Here is a 19,644-nt window from a genome sequence, read left to right on the forward strand (position 1 = left end):
AGAGTGTATTAGCCGAGTGGGACCATCTTCCCCCATTGTTCCTCCCCACCCTCGGGGCTCCAGGCCGAGACTGGGGGAAAAAAGAGTAATGCCTGTGGTATCCTTCTCGGCTCCAGTATTAAAAAAAGGGCAAACGGCTTGTTCCCGGAGCAAGCTGTGCTTCCGCTACAGAAAGCCCTGCCTCGAAGGTGGCGTTTTGTGTCTGGGAAAGGGCAAGGCCCCGGCTTCAGCAGACTGGGGGTTCCAGGAGTGGGGGGCCAGGCCCCGGACCGGGTGGGAGGAGAGGGGCCGGTCAGGGGGCCGAGAAACCGGCTCAGAAGTCAGAAATGAACGTGTCACTTGGCTGTTCTCGTCCCGTGAATCGGCGGCGGCGTGGGGGGGGTCGGGGCCACCGGGCAACCCCTCACCTCCCTCGGGCCAGCGTGGTCAGGGCCGGCTTTTGCCCCTCGCGGGCCAGGCCGGAGGACGGACGTGCCCTGGCCCCGCTAGAAAATCAAATTCAAAAACAAATCTTTCGTTCGACACCTTGAAATCTCTCACGTTCCTTGGTTTGCAGCTGAAAATGTAAATAAAACAGGAAAAAGGAGGCTCCGCCTCGTGCCCGGTTTCAACTGGGCTACTGCAAACTGTCCCCCGATTTTTATTTTATTTTATTTTGTACGTGGCGTAGAGTAGTGTGTGTATCAGTGTTAACTGTAGTGGGGTTTTGTCCGGCAAGCCTGAAATTTATACTTTGAAATAAACTACTGGGTTTGTAACATTCCACGTTCCAATGTGGTTTGTTCCGACGGCCTGGGGCCCTGGCCCGGACCCCCAGACCGGGCCCGGAGGTCTTTCTTCCTCCCCGGGGGCAGTGGTCCACCCGCCCGACATCTCAGCCCAGGCCTGGGCTCTGTTGACCGGCTCCACGGCCACCACAGTGGCTCCGCTCAACAGGGAGGGAACGGCCAAGTCAAGATCGGTTTCCTTCACAGCCCCCTGCTCTGCCCCCGGCCCCCGCTCCCATCTCTGTTCTCCCTCCCACGGGCCCGACCCCCTTGGTGTTCCGCCCTTTCCCTCGGCCTCTTAGAGAAAGAAAAGACGCAGAGGCCTTGGGGGAGACAGAATGTCATTCACCGACCCAACTCTGTTGGCATCGGCTGGCTCTCTCCCCCCGGACCCCGCCCTGCCCCCAGGAAGAGGCACTGGAGGAGAGAGCCAGACGGGGAATCCCGAGCCGGGGTCCCAGCAGCTGCATCCCCTAAGCACCGGAGGCAGAGGGACAAGCTAATGGCCTCTGAGGGCCAGCAGCGGCCCCCCGTCCCGAGCACCGGAGGCAGGGGGGCGAGCGGCGGGCCCGCAAACAGGGCCGGCGTGGAAGTGGACGGCGGTCACTCCGGACGGGCGGCATTGGCAATGAGGGACGTCTGCCGGGGGCTGGAGCCCAGTGATCATCCTATCACTGCCACCCAGTGAACCAGACTTCTCTCCTGTCAAGGTACGTCCACCCAGCCCACTTCCCCGGCTGGGCCCCTCCTGTTCCCAGCTTCTTTCCGCCCTGTCCCGGCTCCACGTCCCTCCCTAGCCCCCTCTGCCCTTCTCTCTCTTCTTTTCACCACTCCCTGCCCTTGCCCTGGTGTGGGTTTGTGGAGCCTCGGCCTAAAAGGGGCAAAGGCCCATTCCCCTCTCCCGCTGGCTGATGGTTTAGCCCCGAAGCCTGGGTGGACCGCTGTCCCCCTGCAGCTGGCCCCTATTAGCCAACTGCCAGAGCACACCGTCTCCGCTCCAGGGGAGCCGTTTCCTTTATTCAGGAGAATGGGGCAGGGCAGCACAGACCTTGGGCGCCTCTAGTCACCTCCCGCCAGCCTCCCGTGGCCACGGCGGTCTCAGGACGGGCCGCATGGTGACGAAGTCGAAGTCGTAGGCTTCCGGGAGGCCCTTGTGGACGGTGCTGTTGAAGCGGCTCCAGCGGAAGACGGGGAGGCCGCCCTGGACGGTGGGCCCGCTGACCGCGTGGGCCGTGAGCCGGGCCGCCAGGGCCAGGTCCGACACCTGGAGGGACGGAAGGGGCGGCCTGGGCACGGGCGACACGACGGCTCCACCCCGGGCCAGGCCCTCGGAGGCCGGACGGCCGCATTCCCGCCTTCGCTTCCCCTCCACCCCGCTCCCTCACCTCGGTGCCGGACTCTGACCGTTGGAGTGCCGTCCCCCCCCCCGTGGCCCCGGGAGGTGGGGTTTCTGCTTCCCCTTTTACAGATGAGAAAACCGAGGCCCGGAGAGGTTCGGCTAACGACCCAAGCTTCGGAAGCCATCCTGCGGCAGAGTCCAGACTTGAACCCACTCCTCTCACCTCCTGTTTCTACCGCCCCCCGCCCCAAAATCCTCTCTCAAGGGGGGTGCGGCCTGGTCGTGGAAGATGCTCCAGCTGGGAGCCGGGGGACCCCGGTCCAAGCCCACGGGGTCAGGTGAGTGTGGGAAGAGGCGTCGGGGTCGGTCCCCGCTGTGACGCCCTTATACTGGACCCCGGTCCAGCTTGAGAAACAGCGTGGCCTAGGGAATAGAGCCCGGACCTGGCTTCTAATTCCGGCCCCACCACTTGTCTGCTGCGTGACCTTGGGTGAGTCACTTCACTTCTCTGTGCTTCAGTTCCCTCATCTGTCAAATGGGGATGGAGACTGTGAGCCCCACGTGGGACCACCTGATGACCCTGTATCTGAGAAGCGGCGTGGCTCAGTGGAAAGAGCCCGGGCTTGGGAGTCAGAGGTCATGGGTTCTAAATCTGGCTCCGCCACTTGTCAGATGTGTGACTTTGGGCAAGTCACTTCACTTCTCTGTGCCTCGGTTCCCTCATCTGTAAAATGGGGATTAAGACCGTGAGCCCCATGTGGGACAACCTGATCACTTTGTATCCTCCCCAGCACTTAGAACAGTGCTTTGCACATAGTAAGCGCTTAACAAATGGCCATCATTATTATTATTTACTATCCCAGTGCCTAGTGCTTGGCACATAGTAAGCGCTTAACAAATACCAACATTATTATCATTATTATTCTCTGGGCCTCAGTTCCCTCATCTGTAAAATGGGAATGAAGACTGTGAACCCCAAGCGGGACAGGGACTGTGTCCAACCTGATTAGCTTTTCTCCACCCTGGTGCTTGGTACTGTTCCTGGCACATAGTAAGAGCTTGACAAATACCACGGAGAAAGAGAGATGGTGGGGTCCCTCCTGTCCTAAGGGCCCTGTTAAGGTAAGGCCTTTACCTTAGCATCATAGCAGCCGCCCGGGACCGGAGCCGACGCGTTCAGATCCTCCCGGCAACAGATGGTGTTGCACGGGTTTCCGCGGGAATACGGGTCTTTCTGGTAATCTAGGAAACGGGCCCGAGGGGCGGGAGACGTTAGCTGCCCCGTCTGGCCGTGGGGGAGGAGATGGTAACCGGTCCCCAGGGGACCGTCTGGACTACTGCATCAGCCTTCTCTCTGATCTCCCATCCTCGTGTCTCTCTCCACTTCAATCCATACTTCATGCTGCTGCCCGGATTATCTTTGTCGAGAAACGCTCTGGGCATATTACTCCCCCCTCAAAAATCTCCAGTGGCTACCGATCAATCTGCGCGTCAGGCAGAAACTCCTCACCCTGGGCTTCAAGGCTGTCCATCCATCCCCTCGCCCCCCTCCTACCTCACCTCCCTTCTCTCCTTCTCCAGCCCAGCCCGCACTCTCCACTCCTCCATCATCTCCTCACCGTACCTCATTCTCGCCTGTCCCGCCATCGACCCCCGGCCCACGTCATCCCCCGGGCCTGGAATGCCCCCAATCCCTCTGCCCATCCGCCAAGCTGGCTCTCTTCCTCCCTTCAAGGCCCTATTGAGAGCTCACCTCTTCCAGGAGGCCTTCCCACACTGAGCCCCTTCCTTCCTCACCCCCTCATCCCCCTCTCCATCCCCCCTTTCTTACCTCCTCCTCTTCCCCACAGCACCTGTATATATGGATATATGTTTGTACATATTTATTACTCTATTTATTTTGCTTGTACATATCTATTCTATTTATTTTAGTTTGTTAGTATCATCATCATCAATCGTATTTATTGAGAGCTTACTGTGTGCAGAGCACTGTACTAAGCGCTTGGGAAGTACAAGTTGGCAACATATAGAGACAGTCCCTACCCAACAGTGGGCTCACAGTCTAAAAGGGGGAGACAGAGAACAAAACCAAACATACTAACAAAATATGTACAAGTAAAATAAATAGAGTAATAAATATGTACCAACATATATACATATATATTACCCTCGGACAAATAATAATAATGTATTGGTTTAATAATAATAATAATAATAATAATGTATTAGTATGTTTGGTTTTGTTCTCTGTCTCCCCCTTTTAGACTTTGAGCCCACTGTTGGGTAGGGGCTGTCTCTATATGTTGCCAGTTTGTACTTCCCAAGCGCTTAGTCCAGTGCTCTGCACACAGTAAGCGCTCAATAAATACGATTGATGATGATGATTGATGATGGTCGGGGGCAGGGAGGGGACAGAAGCCAGGCCAGCAGCGACCTTGGAAGCGGCCGCCCCGACGGGCGGCGAAGAGAGCGTCTTGACAAGGGGAAGGAGGTGGGTTGGGGAAGACGCTTCCCTCCTACTGAGCCCGTGAGCCCCGTGGGGAACAGGGACTGCGGAGAAGCAGCGTGGCTCAGTGGAAAGAGCTTGGGCTTTGGAGTCAGAGGTCTTGGGTCATGGAGTTTTGTTCTCTGTCTCCCCCTTTTAGACTGTGAGCCCGCTGTTGGGTAGGGACTGTCTCTATATATTGCCAACTTGTACTTCCCAAGCGCTTAGTACAGTGCTCTGCACACAGTAAGCGCTCAATAAATACGACTGATTGATTGATTGATGGGTCACAGTCTTCTAGACTGTGAGCCCGTTGCTGGGTAGAGACCGTCTCTAAGTGTTGCCAACTTGTACTTCCCAAGCGCTTAGTACAGTGCTCTGCACACAGTAAGTGCTCAATAAATACGATTGATTGATTGATGGGTCACAGTCTTCTAGACTGTGAGCCCATTGTTGGGTAGAGACCGGCTGTATGTGTTGCCAACTTGTACTTCCCAAGCGCTTAGTACAGTGCTCTGCACACAGTAAGCGCTCAATAAATACGATTGATTGATGGGTCAAAGTCTTCTAGACTGTGAGCCCATTGTTGGGTAGAGACCGGCTCTATGTGTTGCCAACTTGTACTTCCCAAGCGCTTAGTACAGTGCTCTGCACACAGTAAGCGCTCAATAAATGCGATTGATTGATTGATGGGTCACAGTCTTCTAGACGGTGAGCCCGTTGTTGGGTAGAGACCGGCTCTATGTGTTGCCAACTGGTACTTCCCAAGCGCTTAGTACAGTGCTCTGCACACAGTAAGCGCTCAATAAATACGATTGATTGATTGATGGGTCACAGTCTTCTAGACTGTGAGCCCGTTGTTGGGTAGAGACTGGCTCTATGTGTTGCCAACTTGTACTTCCCAAGCACTTAGTACAGTGCTCTGCACACAGTAAGCGCTCAATAAATGCGATTGATTGATTGATGGGTCACAGTCTTCTAGACGGTGAGCCCGTTGTTGGGTAGAGACCGGCTCTATGTGTTGCCAACTGGTACTTCCCAAGCGCTTAGTACAGTGCTCTGCACACAGTAAGCGCTCAATAAATACGATTGATTGATTGATGGGTCACAGTCTTCTAGACTGTGAGCCCGTTGTTGGGTAGAGACTGGCTCTATGTGTTGCCAACTTGTACTTCCCAAGCACTTAGTACAGTGCTCTGCACACAGTAAACGCTCAATAAATACGATTGATTGATTGATTGATGGGTCACAGTCTTCTAGAGTGCTCTGCACACAGTAAACGCTCAATAAATACGATTGAATGAATGAAAGGCTTCAAATCCCAGCTCCGCCAACTATCAGCTGTGTGACTTCGGGCAGCTCACTTAACTTCTCTGTGCCTCGGTGACCTCATCTGTAAAATGGGGATTAAAACCGTGAGCCCCCCGTGGGACAACCTGATCACCTTGTAAGCTTAGAACAGTGCTCTGCACATAGTAAGCGCTTAACAGATACCATCATTATTATTATCAACCCCAGCGCTTAGTACAGCGCACGACACATACTAAGCGTTCAACAACCATCAAAAAAGGCGGGGAAGACACGGCTGGTCCAGCCGACCAGTGCTCTCGAGCACCGAACGCAAGGCACGAGGGAGCACGAGAGATGGAGGGGAAGGAGAGGAGCGCGCCGTACTGTTGTATCGCATGGTGAATTTCATGGACTCCAGGTCGGTCACCTTCCCCTGATCGCGGCGGAAGATCTTGGCTCTAGGAGCGAGCTCGTAGGAGAAATCGAGGCCGAACTTGCGCACAAAGCTGGGATAGCCGCTCAAGTTGTAGATGGCACTGTGGAACGGGACGTTATAAGACGCCCAGTATCCTGAGGGGACATGGGATGGGAGGAAGAAATGCCTTTTACAATCCGAATTTTACTGATTTTTCTTTTTCCCGGAGAACCCTGGCTCCCGACAGGTGGGTCCGTGGGATCCAAAGAAGCAGCATAGCCCTGTGGAAAGAGCGGGAGTCTGGAAGTCAGAGGACCTGGGTTCTAATCCTGGCCCCACCGCTTACCTGCTGCGTGAGCTTGGGCAAGTCACTTCTCTGGGCCTCATCATCATCATCAATCGTATTGATTGAGCGCTTACTGTGTGCAGAGCACTGTACTAAGCGCTTGGGAAGTACAAATTGGCAACATATAGAGACAGTCCCTACCCAACAGTGGGCTCACAGTCTAAAAGGGGGAGACAGAGAACAAAACCAAACATACTAACAAAATAAAATAAATGGAATAGATATGCCTCAGTTTCCTTATCTGTATAATGGGGATTCAGTGACTGTTCTCCTTCCTACTTTGACTGGGAACCCCATGTGAGGTAGGGACGGAGGTTGGACCTGATTAGATTATCTCGACCCCAGTGCTTAGAACAGGTTTTTAAAATTGTTGTTCTGCTTGGTTTTTAACAGTATTCATTAAGCGATTACTATTTGCCAGGAACTGTTCTAAACGCCGGGGTAGATACAACATAATCACGTTGGACGCAATCCGTGTCCCATGGGCCTCACAGTCTCAAACCCCATTTTACAGATGAAGTAACTGAGGCAACTAATAATAACAATGATGGCATTTATTAAACGCTTACTATGTGCAAAGCACTGTTCTAAGCACTGGGGAGGTTACAAAGTGATCAGATTGTCCCATGGGGGGTTCACAGTCTTAATCCCCATTTTACAGATGAGGTAACTGAGGCCCAGAGAAGTCAAGTGACTTGCCCAAAGTCACACAGCTGACAAGTGGCGGAGCCGGGATTTGAACCCATGACCTCTGACTCCAAAGCCCGGGCTCTTTCCACTGAGCCACGCTGCAAAGAGAAGTTAGGTGACTTGCCCAAGGTCACACAGCAGACAGTCACATAGCAGACGAGTGTCGACTGTGAGCTCGCTGTGGGCAGGGAATGTCACTGTTTATTGTGGCATTGTACCTTCCCAAGTGCTTTGTACAGTGCTCAGCGCACAGTAAGCATTTAATACAGTCAAATGAATATAAATACAGTCAAATGAATAAAAGTGGTGGAGCAGGGATTAGAACCCAGGTCCCCTGACTCCTAAATCCGTGATCTTTCTACTAGGCCACGCTGTTTCTCTAGCAAGTGCTTAACAAATACCATTATTATTATTATTATCGTTATTGTTATTAATAGTAGTAGTGCTTATTACAGTGTGTGGCACATAGAAAATGCTTAACAAATGTCATTATTATTATTAATATATTGATATTATATTAATATAATAATACATCACCATTATTATCAATATATTAATATTATATTAATGTAATAATATATCATCATTATTAATACATTAATATAATATTAATATGATATTATAGCATTAATATTATATTAATATAATAATATATTATTAATAATATATTAATATCGTGTTAATATGATAATATATTATTAATAATAATAATAATTATCCAAATGGCTAAAGTGGATCCAGGACAGACGGACCTAGGGGTCGGGGAGAGGGGCCTGGTCCCCACCGGAATTCACGGAGGGCAACTGCAGAGCAGCATTTCTGAGCAAATGTTTGATCCTCCTGTTGCAACTCTGAGGAAGAAGAGGAGGGCTGGGAATGGCGGGGAATTGTCCTCCAGCTGGGCACCTCCGGATGCCCAGCCAGGCTGTGCCCTCTGTTCTGAGAGACTGAGACCCCCCCCTCCATCCTGCCCGGGGCTGGAGGCCGAGCCCACCGGACAACGGTTTCCAGCCTGGCCTGGGAGAGGGAAGGGGAAGGGGGACGGAAAAGCCCTGACCTGCGCGGAGGACGTTGGTCTGGTCGGAGAATTTCACCAGGGTGGGGATTTGCTCCACAATGAACAGGGTCTCGTCTCCCAGGCTTTCCTTCAGCTTCACCTTCTTCAGATCCAGAATCATGTACTGGTTGTTGTAGGTGCCTGGAAGAGGGCGGCCCGGGGCTTAGCTCGGCCCCGTGCTCCGTTAGTACCGTTGATGGCCTCGGTGGTCTGCGGCGGGGGGGGACCCGTGACACAGGTCGAGGGCTAGCCCCCAAGCAGACAGGCAATCAGTGACGTGTATGTATTAAGCACCGTGGGCACGGAGCGTGTCCACCAACTCTGTTATATTGCACTCTCCCAAGCACTTAGCACGGTGGTCTGCGCACAGTAAACGCTCAATAAACTCATTCATTCATTCAGTCGTATTTATTGAGCGCTTACTGTGTGCAGAGCACCGTACTAAGCGCATGGGAAGTCCAAGTCGGCAACGTATAGAGGCGGCCCCTACCCGACAACGGGCTCACCGTCTAGAAGGGGGAGACAGACGACGAAACCAAACGTGTTGACAGTTGTCGAGATCGTCAGAACAAATAGAATTGTACCAGTGATGGATTTATTGAGCACCTAGTTGGGGCAGAACACCGTACTGGGGGCCTGGAGACCAGGGTCAGGGGGAGGGAAGTCCTGTATAGGGGCACTGCGCTCACCGGAGTTGAACCTGGAGAAGGCCCGGGCCCAGTCCCTGCCGCCCTGGGCCACCATGTTGGCCACGCGGACTCGCTGCCAGGCCAGGAGGGCCTGGGGGACCACGTGCCGCAGCAGGGAGGTGTTGAACACGTTGTTGGTGGTCTGGAGGACGGCCAGGCCGCTGCTCAGGAGGTAAAAGTCATCCAGAGACATCAGAAACCCTGGAGAAGGGAGGAGGAGGATGGGGAGGTGGACGAGGAGGACAAAAAGAGACTGAGATGGAGATGGGGGCAAGGCGGGCACCTCTTCCTGCCTGGGTCACGGCTCCCGCCCACCTGGGACTGACTCCCGCGCCGTAGCGTTCCTGGAAGCAACATGGCTTTGCCTTCGGAGTGACGGGGACTCCAGGGTCCGAGGCTCGTGTGACCCCAGTAGAGCTATAGAAGGCAAGAAGGTGGAAGTCCAGGTCGTAAAGGACATCACCGGACAGAAAGCTGGGAACGCCAGGCCGGGATGGACGGCAGAAGGTCGGAGGCGGAGCCAATCAATCAATCAATCAATCGTATTTATTGAGCGCTTACTATGTGCAGAGCACTGTACTAAGCGCTTGGGAAGTACAAATTGGCAACATATAGAGACAGTCCCTACCCAACAGTGGGCTCACAGTCTAAAAGGACTGTGAGCCAAAGGGGTCGACAAGATGTGCCATCCCCCCATCTTACCTCCTTCCCTTCCCCACAGCACCTGTATATATGTATATATGGTTGTACATATTTATTGCTCTATTTATTTATTTATTTATTTATTTTACTTGTACGTTTCTATCCTATTTATTTTATTTTGTTGGTATGTTTGGTTCTGTTCTCTGTCTCCCCCTTTTAGACTGTGAGCCCACTGTTGGGTAGGGACTGTCTCTATGTGTTGCCAATTTGTACTTCCCAAGCGCTTAGTACAGTGCTCTGCACATAGTAAGCGCTCAATAAATACGATTGATTGATTGATTGATTGATGTGCCGGCCGCAGGTGAGACCGAAAGTCCATTTTGGTGAGGAAGTGCTCTTTTGTTTTGCTTTAAATGGTGTTGGTTAAGCGCTTGCTATCTGCCAGACACTGTACTAAGCGCTGGGATAGATCCTAGCTCATCAGGTTGGACACAGTCCGTGTCTCATAGGAGGGCTCACAGACTTAATCCCTATTTTACAGGTGGGGGAACTGAGGCCCAGAGAAGTGAAGGGACTTGCCCGGGGTGACCCAGCAGACAAGTGGCGGAGCCGGGATTAGAACCAAACCCCTCGGACTCCTAGACCTAGTCTCTATCCACTAGGCCACACTGCTTCTCCGAGGGCTTGACTCAGTCGGCCCTCTCCGCGGGGCACTGATCAGGGTCTCCCATGGTCCTTGGGCAGCGAGTATTGTCTATTTATTGTTGTAAAGTACTCTCCCAAGCGCTCAGTCCAGTGCTCCGCACACAGTAAGCGCTCAATAAATACAACTGAGTGAATGAGAGGCGCCAGTGCAGGTTTATGCTCACAGGTACCTGGGTAGCTGCTGAAGGAGAGGCGGGCGCTGCGAGTCTGCGTGTCTCGGATGTTGAAGTCCCAGTGCTTGTAGATGCGCAGCATGGCGGCATAGCTGAACCAGCTGGAGTGAGCCAAGTACACGTTCTCGTAGCCCGGGAGAACCTGCGCCGAGCAGGGCGTGTGGGGGCAATGGAAGTCTGGGGGGGGGGACACACGTACACCCCCCGACCCCCCAACGCACACGCCTCACCCGCTTCCCCCCTGCAACCGGGAGGAGCCCAGGCGGGCGAGGGGAGGACGTGTCCGTCCGTTGGTGGCTGATGGATAAGCGTGTTCCCCACCCGGGAAGTCTGCTCCAAGCGAGCCGACGGAGGGATGTGCCGGAGGGGAGGGGTACCGGACTCGGCTTTGAACCCCCAGAATGTGGAGGGGGTGTTGGGGAAGCTCTCACCTTGATTAGGGCAGAGCAGTGGCCCATGTCCCAGGCGCCGGAGGGTCTGGGGGGACCGTGGAGCCAGCTCTCCTTTTTCCTCGGAAAGAGCGCCGGAATGAGATCCAGCAGGTCTCCGACTGCGTTGAGGAACTGAACCTGGAACCTGGTCACGGACTAGGGAAGGGGTGGGAGGGGAGATGCCGCGGATGTCGCTGGAAAGGAGAGGGGGCGGGCCGGAGGCGCGGGGCCCATTCTAAAGTCGCTCATTCGGGGAGGACAGGTCTGTAGCACCTATGACCTCTTGTTTCTGTGGTATTTGTTAAGTGCATACTATGTGCTATGTATGTGTTATGTGCATACTATCATCGTCATCATCAATCGTATTTATTGAGCGCTTACTATGTGCAGAGCACTGTACTAAGTGCTTGGGAAGTACAAATTGGCAACATATAGAGACAGTCCCTACCCAACAGTGGGCTCATCATCAATCATATTTATTGGGCGCTTACTATGTGCAGAGCACTGTACTAAGCGCTTGGGAAGTACAAATTGGCAACATATAGAGACGGTCCCTACCCAACAGTGGGCTCACAGTCTAAAAGGGGGAGACAGAAAGGGAGGTTGGCAGGGGGACCCGGGTCAGAAAGTAAAGTGGGGTCAGGGCTGAAAGGCAGAGGGGTCCAGGGCCGAGAGGCTGGGGGGACCAGGGCAGAGGGGCATATGGGGACCAAGGCCAGGAGGCAGAATCGTACCTGGGCAAGGAGCTAGAGGGTACTCAAGGCCGGGACGGAGAGACACCCAAGGTGCTGGAGGTAGGAGATCAGTACATACTATGCACATACTATGTGCATACTCTGTGCATACTATGTACATAAATACTATGTATTTATTTTTGTGCGCTGCACTAAGTGCTGGGGTAGATACAAGTCAATCAGGTTGGGACGCAGTCCCTGTCCCACATGGGGCTCACATTTCTTCATCCCCATTTTACAGAGGAGGGAACTGAGGCCCAGGGAAGCCAAGTGACTTGCCCAAGGTCACACAGCAGTCCGGTGGCAGAGCTGGGACTCCCACCGGCGGCATGTTGGTCTGGAAATAGATGCTAGCGCTGGTCAAAACGTGTATCTTTCGGGCAGTTGGGGGGCATCCGAGAAGGGAGGGGCCCCAGTGGCCTCCCCTCACTCACCTTCTTGGCATGGGTGACGTTTGCCCACTCCTCTGCGCCCGCCGTCAGCCCGTCCATCTGGGCCAGGACGTAGCCCACGTGCCTCCAAAAGGGGTCATCCCGGTTGTCCTTGGCGTGGCGCCGAGCCCAGCGCTCCTGCTTCCTGTGCTCCGGGAGAGCCAGTTGGCATCGGACACCCCTCCCGCCACCCCCTCACCCCCCCGACCTCCCACACCCAGAAATCGGGTGTGAACTAATGGTGCTCACTGTGCATTCATTTCAACGTCTAAACTGGGAACAGCCAAGCCAGAACAGACCTACCCCAAAAACGCCATCACTTCTTCCAAGACCAATGGCTGCTTGATCAGCTGCGGGTAGAGGTTGGAGAAGTGATCTTGGATGTGCCTAGAAAGATGGAAAAAAATGTCACTTTTCCCGCCATGACCCTCAGAAACCAGGCCTGCTCGCTAAATATCAGGGACATGGAATGGAATGAGAAGCAGCTTGGCCTAGTGGATAGAGACTGGGTTCTAATTCCGGCTCCGCCACTTGTCTGCTGTGTGACCCTGGGCAAGTCGCTTCACTTCTCTGGGCCTCAGTTCCGTCACCTGGAAAATGGGGATTAAGACTGTGAGCCCCACGTGGGACAGGGACTGTGTCCAACCCAATTTGTTCGTATCCGCCCAAGCATTTAGTACAGTGTTTGGCACATAGTAAATACTTAACAAATACCATAGTATAATTCTCCACTCCTCAACCTATATGTCAATCAATCAATCAATCATATTTATTGAGCGCTTACTGTGTGCAGAGCACTGTACTAAGCGCTTGGGAAGTACAAGTTGGCAACATATAGAGACAGTCCCTACCCAACAGTGGGCTCACAGTCACCGTGTCATCTGCTTCTTGTCTGTTCGTGTGTGAGTGACCTGGGCTTATAATAATAATAATTATTATTATGGTATTTTTTGCGTTTGCTATGTGCCAAGCACTGTACTAAGCGCTGAGGTAGGGTCAAGATAATTAAGTGGGAGAAGGACCCCCCCGCCCCACTTAGGGCTCACAATCTAAAGGGAAAACAGGTTGCAAATCTCCATTTTACAGATGAGGAAACCGAGGCCCAGAGAAGCGAACTGATTTGCCCAAGGGCGCACAGCGGGCACGTGGCGGAGCCCAGAAGACTGGGCACTCTCCCTCTGCCAGTCGGGTAGCAACCGGTGGATTACAGGTAGGTTGCATATTATTTAGGTCGGGTGAGCCTCGAGGGCTCTCGAAGGGGGTATTTTTGGAAATTTACAGAACCTATAGAGCATCAGGGGGGAGGGGGAGACCACCGACCTCACCCTCGCTCCCAAGCCGTCACCCTCCCGGGTGCCCGGGAATGAGGGCGCCGCTTCCGAGCCGGGAAACTCTGTGGCCGGAGTCCCCGAGTGCCAAAAATAGAGACCGACGGCAAGGGGAGTCCGGTCCCGTGTTGCCCTGGACAGGGGCTGAAAACCAGACAGTCCGACACAAAGCCCGATGTGAGGGGGCCTCAGCCATGGAAGGGCACTTACGGGGCAGTGAGGTATCCCTCCAGAAAACCGGCCACAAACATGATGACATCATTTTTCAAGGCCTGAGCCCCGTATCCAGCTCTGATCTCCAGGGTCCCCCAGCCCGTGGTTTGCACCGTGTGATTGTAAAAGCCGTAGGCGTCCCCGTCCCCGTCCAGTACATCCTTGACCCGGACCGTCTGCGTAGCGCTCTCCCAGTATGCTGTGGCATAGCGGATGTCTGGGAAGGAACAGGACAGTCATTCGGTCAATCGTATTTATTGAGCGCTTATCGTGTGCAGAGCACTGTTCTAAGTGCTTGGGAGAGGACACCAGAACAGTATAACAACACATTCCCTGCCCACAACGAGCTTACCGTGTATAGGGAGAGATCAATCAATCAATCAATCAATTGTATTTATTGAGCGCTTACTGTGTGCAGAGCACTGTGCTAAGCGCTTGGGAAGTCCAAGTTGGCAACATATAGAGACAGTCCCCACCCAACAATCAATCAATCAATCGATCGTATTTATTGAGCGCTTACTATGTGCAGAGCACTGTACTAAGCGCTTGGGAAGTACAAATTGGCACCACATAGAGACAGTCCCTACCCAACAGTGGGCTCACAGTCTAAAAGGGGGAGACAGAGAACAGAACCAAACATACCAACAAAATAAAATAAATAGGATAGAAATGTACAAGTAAAATAAATAAATAGAGTAATAAATATGTACAACCATATATACATATATACAGGTGCTGTGGGGAAGGGAAGGAGGTAAGATGGGGGGATGGAGAGGGGGGCGAGGGGGAGCCCAACAGTGGGCTCACAGTCTAAAAGGGGGAGACAGAGAACAAAACCAAACATACTAACAAAATAAAATAAAGAGAATAGATATGTACAGGTAAAATAAATAAATAAATAAATAGAGTAATAAATAAGTACAAACATACATAAATTAATAAATCACAGATATGTACATAAGTGCTGCGGGGCTGGGAAGGGAGACGAATGAAGGGAGCAAGTCAGGGCGACGCAGAAGGGAATGGGAGAAGAGGAAAAGAGGCCTTAGTTGGGGAGGGGAGAGTCTATTATCTGTCGGATACGAAGGGGGAGGACGTCCAGGCCAGAGGCAGGATGTGGGCGAGTGGTCGGCGGCGAGATGGAGGTACGGTGAGGTTAGCGTTAGAGGAGCCAAGTGTGTGGGCTGGATTTTAGGAGGAGAGTAGCGAGGTGATACCCCTCTCAGGATGGCACCTGGAGAGTTTCCAGTACTCTACCAGTCTCGACTGTGTGAGGGAGAGTCAAGCAGAGGCCTACCTATTCCATTCCTTGCTTGGCCAGTGGCTAGTGAGTCGCAGGCAATCTGCTACAAGTCAAAACTCCCCATGCTGGGCCGCAGCGGCATGGGAGAGTCGAGGGCGGAGATTCAAGTTTACTGCACGGAAGGCGGCAATGGTAAACCATTTCTGTATTTTTACCAAGAAAACTCTGGGGATCCACTACCAGAATGATTGCAGCTGGAGGAAGGGCGTTCTGGGCGTTCACGGAGTCGCTATGGGCCGGAGACGACTGGACGTCATAAGCCAAGACAAGAAGCCAGATGAGGTAGGAGAGAGCAAGGAGATCAATCAATCAATCAATCAATCAATCAATCGTATTTATTGAGCGCTTACTGTGTGCAGAGCACTGTACACAGGAGATGAGAGGTCGATGAGTCAATTAATGGTATTGATTGAGCACTTGCTGTGGGCAGAGCACTGTACTAAGCGTTTGGGAGAGCGCAATATGACCGAGTGGGTAGGCACATTCCTTGCCCGCAAAAACCTTAGAATCTAGAGAATGGAAACAGATTAAAACAGTTTCTAGACCGTGAGCCCGTTGTTGGGTAGGGACTGTCTCTATATGTTGCCAACTTATACTTCCCAAGCGCCTAGTACAGTGCTCTGCACGTGGTAAGGGCTCAGTAAATACGATTGAATGAATTAATTTCCTCATTGGCTTCCTGGTAGGGGGACAAAGTCATCCTGCTATAGGGTGAAATCACTTGATGAACGTGACAGTAAAAGTAACTTTTGCGGCCGAGAGGAGATAATTAAGCGCCACTATTAATTCTTGAGCTCAGTCCTCGGAGGGAGATTTTGGGGTCAGCCCTGTGCCCACTTCTGTGCCGCCTAAATGCACGCCCTCCCAACTCCGGTCACACTTACGTCCACCCCTTTCAACTGGGTCTCTTCCCCTAGTTGTATTTTATTTCTGTGTCTGCCTCCCCTGCTAGATGGTAAAGTGCCCACTGCCTCTATTGTAACTCTCCCAAGGGCTTTGTACTCTACACAGAATAAGTGCTCAATAAATACGGATTGGCGGATGAGGCAGGTGTAAACAAATCACCGGGAGTGGGTTGGCATCTACCTGGGAAGGACTCGAGGGGAAGTGTCAAATGCCGGACCAGGGTGTGTGCGAACTAATGTTACAAATGGTCCCTGTTGCGGAGGCCTGACAGCTCACCAGTGTAACTCCCAGGTGGTTCTGGAATTGATAGCTTATTAGGCTCCCCTGAACACCTGCTAATTATAATTAAGGGAACACGAAAGCCTGTCTACTGCCCCGACTCCCGATCCACCACAGAATCCCAGCAGGTCGACGAGGATGGGAAAAGACGCTGGAAAAGAATACTTGCGTGCGGAGCACAGTAATAAGCGCTTGGGAGAGTACAATGTAACAGAGTTGGTAGACACTCCCTGCTCCACGTCTACTACGTGTAAAGCACTGTACTAAATGCTTAGGGGAGTCCAGTATGACAGAGTTGGTAGAAATGTTCCCTGCTTAAAAGGAATCTGCTGTCTTCTGCGTGCAGAGCACTGAACTAAGCACTTAGGAAAGTCTAATACGGCAATTAGACTTATTAATCATATTTATTGAGCGCTTACTGTGGGCAAAGCACTGTACTAAGCGCTTGAGGGAGTACAGTATAACATCAGACACATTCCCTGCCCACAGTGAGCTCACGGTCTAGGGTTGGTAGACACAGTCTTAAAAGTAAGATGAGACTTTGGTAAGAATTATTCATAGTTTGGTACAGGGAGCTTACTGGTTGCCGAGCACCAAAGTAGATGCCTTCTAGACTGTGAGCCCGTCGTAGGGACTGTATATGTCACCAACTTGTACTTCCCAAGCGCTTAGTACAGTGCTCTGCACACAGTAAGCGCTCAATAAATACGATTGGATGAGTGAATGAATGAAAAGGAATCTGCAGTCTACTGAGTGCAAAGCTCTGAACTAAGCGCTTACAATTATTATTATTAATCATATTTATTGAGTGCTTACTGTGGGCAAAGCACTGTACTAAGCGCTTGAGGGAATATAGTATAACATCAGACACATTCCCTGCCCACAGTGAGCTCACAGCCTAGGGTTGGTAGACACAGTCTTAAAAGGAATCTGCAGTCTACTGAGTGCAGAGCAAGGTACTAAGCACTTGGGATAGTACAATATAACAGAGTTGGTAGATACGCTCCCCGCTTAAAAGGAATCTGCAGTGTACTACGTGCAGAGCCCTGTGCTGAGCGCTTGGGAAAGTCAAATATGACACAGTTGGTAGACACATTCCCTGCCCGCAACGAGCTTGAAAGGTGCTGGCGGGGGTAAATGGTGTGGGGAGGAAAAGGTGCGGGGACAGCCCCAGCCGGAGAAGCGATCAGCGAGTTTGAGCCCGGTTCCTCCTCCTGGGGCTCCAGGTGGGCAAGCCGGGCCCGCGTAGGTGCCCCCTCTCTCCACGTCCGAACGACCCCGGCCCCGCCTCACCGGCTCCTCCGTCTGCAGCCCCGGCCTGGCCATGACGGTTGCACAGGGCGTCCACACCAGCACTGCCTGTGGCTGGACTCCACTGCCCCGGCCCTGGCAGCAGCAGCGGCAGCAGCAGCAGCAGGCCAACCCGCGCCGGCTCCGGCATCGGTACTACCACTGGCTTCCCCGGGCCGGGCCGGGGGCGGGCAGACAGTGAGACGGGACCGGCCCCGGCTCGAGTCTCAGCTCGCCACTGGCTCTCTGCCCCATCCAGCCTCCTCAGGGTGGCTTTCTCACAGACACACACTCCCAGACGCCGCCCACACACCCACAGAACACATCACACACATACCCGCACAGACTACCCATCTGATCCAGGCACCACCACACATACACACACACCACACAAGCCCCATCCACCCATCCAATCCAAGCCCTGCCCCTCCATCACACTCCCACAACACACACACTGACGGACTGTCTGTCCAATCCAGACACCGACACACACACAGGCACACACCACACACAAACCCTTTCCGGAGGGGCCCGGGACTGTGTTCAACCTGATAATCTAGGACTTAGCCCAGGATTTAGTGCTGTGCTCAGCACCTAGTGAGTTGATAGAGTTCAGTAAATTCCACAAGTAAGGCCAGGCCGGGCCAAACCCTGCCCGCTGTGGGCCTCGGCATTTCCCAAGGTGGTGGTTTTGGGGAGAGGGGCACGGGAGCCTCATTCTGAGGGAAGAAGGGATGTTGGAACCCTGAACTGGCTCGGCGAGGTCACCTCCCACCCTCTTCTCCCGCCTGCACTCGCAAGATAGCCCCGTGACTCGCTTCCACCCACTCACCCTGGGGTGGGCACGGGAGGAGTGGAGGGAACCACCTAGAAATCAGGGAGCAGACAGACAGACAGCCCAGAGACTGGCAGGTGGGGAAGGGAGGGACGGGACTCTTGGCTTATAGACCCGAGGAAACAGGAACGGAGACAGTCCTGGAGAGTAGGAAGATGGGGAAAGAGATGGATTCAGGGAGGTGGGAAAACAGGGGCAAGATGCAGGCTGGAAGACGGGAAAGATGGGCGAAAGATAATAATAATATTTAATACTCTTTAAGCGCTTATTATGTGCCACACACCGTTCTAAGCGCTAGAGTAGATCCAAGATAATCAGGTTGGACACAGTCCCTGTCTCTACCCCCGCCACACTCGTGGTATCTGAGCGGCCGCGGGGCACTGTACTAGCCATTCAGGCCTAGTGGGAAGAGCCTGGGAGTTAGAGGATCTGGGTGCCAATGCCGGCTCCACCATTGCTCTGCTGTGTGGCCTTGAGCAAATCACTTCACTTCTCTGTGCCTCAGTTCCTTCACCTGCAGAATGGGGATTAAGACTGCGAGGCCCTTGTAGGACCCGGCGTCCAGCCTGATTATATTGTATCTTCGCCAGAGCATAGTACAGTGCCTGACACATAGTAAGCACTTAACAAATGCCATAAAATAAAATAATGGCCCGTTGTCTGTTCACAAGGAACTTCCACTCTCTAATTGAGGGAGTCAAGCCCCAGCTCAAAAACAACCCTAACACTAACCTTTAGCCCTAACCTTACCCCTCATCCTAGCCCTAATGAGGTTAAATGACGTCTTATTTCCCATTTTACAGGTAAGGTAACGGAAGCACAGAGAAGTGAAGTGACTTGCCCAAGGTCACACAGCGGACAAGTAGCGGTTCAGGGGTTCGATGGGGGAAAGACACGGGAAGTGGTGGAGCTGAGATTAGAACGCAGGTCCTCCGACCGGCAGGCCCAGGTTTTCCGCTAGGCCATGCTGCTTCGCATTAAGAGTTAGGGTTGAGTTAGATAGTTTAGCATCAGGGTTAGAATCATATCTAACTCAACTCGGCCTCTTCGGTTTCAAGGTTCAGTCGAGAAGCAGCACGGCCTAACAGAAAGGACTCGGGCTTGGGAGACGGGCGACCCGGGTACTAATCCCGGCTCCGTCACTTGCCCGCTGTGTAATCTCAGACAGGTCACTTCACGTCTCTGAGCCCCTTTCCTCACCTGTAAAATGGGCATTAAATACCTGCTCTCCCTTTCCCTTAGACTGAGTCTCAAGTGGGACGGGGCCGTCCGATCTAATTATCTTGGCTCTACCCC

General features: G+C 52.9%; 1 protein-coding gene and 1 non-coding gene across 2 annotated transcripts; one reads left to right on the forward strand and one right to left on the reverse strand.

Moving 5' to 3' along the window:
• Positions 1-1,763: 1,763 nt before the first annotated feature.
• PLBD1 (phospholipase B domain containing 1) lies at positions 1,764-17,855 on the reverse strand. Its single transcript, XM_038767955.1, has 11 exons — positions 17,517-17,855; positions 13,733-13,952; positions 12,498-12,581; positions 12,198-12,339; positions 11,030-11,185; positions 10,596-10,740; positions 9,079-9,279; positions 8,390-8,530; positions 6,266-6,451; positions 3,242-3,348; positions 1,764-2,031 (listed from the first exon to the last, which is right to left on the reverse strand). The coding sequence occupies exons 1-11, from the start codon at positions 17,662-17,664 to the stop codon at positions 1,831-1,833; spliced, it is 1,731 nt and encodes a 576-aa protein (XP_038623883.1). The 5' UTR covers positions 17,665-17,855; the 3' UTR covers positions 1,764-1,830.
• On the forward strand, positions 14,952-15,089 carry LOC119946641. The gene has a single exon (XR_005456438.1). It is a non-coding gene; the product is annotated as a small nucleolar RNA SNORA7 (small nucleolar RNA).
• Positions 17,856-19,644: the final 1,789 nt, after the last annotated feature.

This window comes from Tachyglossus aculeatus, chromosome 27 (assembly GCF_015852505.1).
Source record: "Tachyglossus aculeatus isolate mTacAcu1 chromosome 27, mTacAcu1.pri, whole genome shotgun sequence".
NCBI lineage: Eukaryota > Metazoa > Chordata > Mammalia > Monotremata > Tachyglossidae > Tachyglossus > Tachyglossus aculeatus.

Bases quoted from the DNA above. Each gene is read 5' to 3' on its own strand.
- PLBD1 (XM_038767955.1), bottom strand. From the start codon at position 17,664: ATGCCGGAGCCGGCGCGGGTTGGCCTGCTGCTGCTGCTGCCGCTGCTG. The intron at 13,953-17,516 runs GTGAGGCGGGGC...GTTCCTTCCCAG, and splicing joins GGCTGCAGACGGAGGAGCCG to ACATCCGCTATGCCACAGCA. The intron at 11,186-12,197 runs GTGAGTGAGGGG...CCCCTTCCCTAG, and splicing joins ACGTCACCCATGCCAAGAAG to TCCGTGACCAGGTTCCAGGT.